This window comes from Otolemur garnettii, unplaced genomic scaffold (genome assembly GCF_000181295.1).
Source record: "Otolemur garnettii isolate 467f Iridium unplaced genomic scaffold, OtoGar3 scaffold00022, whole genome shotgun sequence".
NCBI classification, from domain to species: domain Eukaryota; kingdom Metazoa; phylum Chordata; class Mammalia; order Primates; family Galagidae; genus Otolemur; species Otolemur garnettii.
The window spans coordinates 7,246,910-7,250,326 of NW_003852417.1; the positions used below are offsets into that span (position 1 = coordinate 7,246,910).

Below are 3,417 nucleotides of genomic sequence, written 5' to 3' on the forward strand. Positions count from 1 at the left end.
GAAGTAAACCGCTGCACATCCACACCCTTCCCAAGGCCCTGAAGGACTTGAGCCTGAGTGAAATCCAGGAGACGCTCATTGTAGTAGTGTAACTGTGTGGTCAGGGAAACAAGGTCTTCAGGCCAGGCTTCATGTCCATGTCGAGTTACGTGCCTAGTGACCATCTTGATCAGTTCTTCGGGATCAGCCTGTGAACAGCACAGAAAAGAATATATTATACAAACAGCATATAAATATGAGCAAATTTATAATTTGTAACAAAGAAAAAAAGACTATGTCTGCAGGGCACAGTCTGTCCCTTCACACACTATTGCCATTTAACAAGGCTCATGCTGTTCTGTGAAGTCAGCTGCAGAGGTAAATCACCTACCTTGCAGTCCATGAACCGGGCATGGAACTGGGCCCTAGGCACAGCTTTCTGGTCCCTTCTTCTACCTTAAAAACCTCCACCCACTTTAAAATATAATACATTCTTGCCATAATCCTTTACACATTTGTTTCCCAATCACCTGAGCATTTATGGTAACTCATTCTAGAAGTAATTTTCATCGTCATTGCCTCTGGGTAAGTTTCCTGTGGACCACCATGAGTGTTCTCAATAAAAACACTGCGGTTCAGTAACCTCACTATAAATGGATGGGCAGCTGAGAAGAAAATATTTTCTCCAGGGATAACTTGGGAGAAACAACTCACCTCTCTTCCTAAAATCATAAATACTTCCAGTTGTATAAAAAAGCATCCGACTCATTTTACTCTGCTCACCAGGATACCATCCTGTGACTCTTAGCAGCTTCTCTAACAACAAAATTATTCAAACAGAACAAAACCTAGAATCCAACTGACGGGAAAGGAGAATAAGTGACTAACTGGCCACATTTATTTATATTAAAGTTAGTCTGGGTGTCAACGAAGTAACAGCAACTCAGCCATAATTCTGGAATTACTTAACATGGAACATAATACTAAAACAGCATTAATTCAATCAATCCTAATTTAGGGGAAGACACGGTACATATTTTAATATAAGCAAATTAGAGAAAAAACAAGACTCTACCTTTGGTTCTCAGAAACACACTCCTAATTATAGCAAGCTGTCAGCATTTCTAATGTGTAAGCCATTGTTCTGAGGCACACAGGAGATTTGTCATTGTCGAGTCTATATTACCAAACCTAGTCTGACAGCCTCTCCCTTGATCCTATTAAGGAATAATCTGAGAGTACTGACAAAAACCAATTAAAGAAATGCTCTTGAATTCCGGCAGGTGGATTTGAATAAAAGTCAACTTTACCATGTTTAATTTTTTCCCTTGCCTCTATGCACACACTGAGTCTTACTCTGGCTTTGAATACTAACTCTCCTACAGTGAGACAAATATTATTTTGTGCACTCATTATGCACCAAGTGGTGTACGAGGAGGATATAAGTCTTTCCTCCAGGAATGGAGTCTACTGGGAGAGACATTCAGACAAACTGTAGTACAAGGTGACAGCAGTAAGCATGGGGCTTTATGAGCATACAAAGGAGTTGGGCTGGAGCAAGTGTCAGGAAGTTTTCCTGGAAGACTTAGTAACTGGGCTAACTACTCCAGTACCTGTAGCATGACAGAATCAGAAAAGTTAGAGTGACAGAATCCAGTAAAGGGACGAGAATGTGCTAAGGCCTTTCCTTAATGGAAAGACAGAGTGAATGCCAAATCTAACTGCTATTAGAGTGATGTGAGAACCAGCTGCATATGAAGAGTTTCTGGCAATGGACACAGGCAAAGGGGCTCTCACACCACAGCTCTTAGTGCACCTGAGGCTGAAATTTAGCGCAATTCTCTTTCTGCTTACATCCAAACACTTTAGGGCATGATCCTCAACCATAGCAAGGGCAGAGCCACCCCTGCAGTTTTGGGTCCCTGGTGGTGCTCAGGGCCAGCAGCCCATCTACACGTGCCCCGCCCCATGGGGGCACGCTGCTGCCATCTGCTGTCCTCTCACCTCATCTGGTTAGCACCTTTCCTGCCTGGCTGTAGAGAGAGCAAGACCAAATACCCAAAGGTTAGGGTTCAGGGTGGCAGGAAAGCTCTTCTGAGTTATTCTTTGAAGAAGATCCTAGAACCCCAGATTTACACTCCACCAGCAAACCCAGTTCACCACAATGATGAAGAAGGCTTTTCTCCACATACACATGTATACTTTCACTGGTGGTTTCCGGCTAAAGCTCTCAGCCTGAACTTGGCCGATGCACTCTGAAGGAAAGGCTACAGCCATCTAAGCCGCTTGCATGTGTAACCACACGTCCTGTCCCAACCAGGCTGCTGTTTCCACCCTGTGCTCATGGAATCAGCCATCTCCATTCTACCAGTAGTTCCTCACAGTGTTGGTCCCATATTCATTTTCAATGCTTTATTTCTAACATCTCCCAGATTTGGTACATGTGTGCAAGAGAGGCCTACATACTTGTACAACACCTCCCCATTTCTGTTCTCTTTGTATTCTCCTGCAATTTATGAAACAAATCCTAAGGTAAGTGGAAAATGAAACTGCAAATGGCAGCACGTAGCAATAATGAACATGATTACTACTGTTAACATCTACACAGGTTCTTACTTATCCCGCTGGAAGTTTCACTTCTCTACATAAAACCTCAGATTCATATGTTGCCAAAGAGAATGCATTATTTCCTTTCACCCATGAAGAAAATGACACGGTGGACTACATTTATAGGTTGCATGTTGAATCAGCCTTGCATCCCTGAGATGAAGCCCAACCGGTCATGATGAATTATTTTTTTGATGTGTTTGATGTGTAGCTTAATTGTATTTCCTATGATTTTATTGAGTATCTATGAATATAATTCACCACATAAACAGAAGTAAAAAAAAAAAAAAACAGACCTTATGATCCTCTCAATAGATGCAGAAAAAACATTTGACAAAATTCAGCATCCTTTTATGATAAAAATCAATTAAAGAAATGTTCTTGAATTCTTTTTTGATAGAAAACTGGCATAGATGGGACAGTTTTAAACTGATAGAAGCCATCTATGACAAACCAACAGCCAACATCATATTGAACAGAAAAAAATTGAAAAGCACTCCCTCTTAGAACTGGAACCAGACGAGAATGGCTGCTACTGCCACTACCATCCAACACAGTGCTAGGTGTCCTAGCCAGTGCCATCAGACAAGAGGAGGTTGTCAAGGATAGCCAAATGAGAACAGAAGAGGTCAAAGTATCACTTTTTGCTGATGATAAGATCTTGTACTTAGACAACCCCAAGGACTCAACAGTGAGATTCCTGGAATTGATAGAGAAATACAGCAATGTCTCAGGTTATAAATCAATGTACACAAATCAGCAGCCTTCATATATGCCAACAATACTCAAGCTGAGAATCAAATCAAAGACACAAGACCCTTCATAGTAGCA

At 41.6% G+C, this 3,417-nt stretch overlaps 1 protein-coding gene across 1 annotated transcript in view; it reads right to left on the minus strand.

Moving 5' to 3' along the window:
* NBAS (neuroblastoma amplified sequence) overlaps nt 1–3,417 on the minus strand; it is a 367,205-nt gene that overhangs the window by 110,736 nt on the left and 253,052 nt on the right. Inside the window, 1 exon segment of the mRNA XM_023511811.1 lies at nt 1–188. Coding sequence (XP_023367579.1) covers nt 1–188 — 188 coding nt within the window.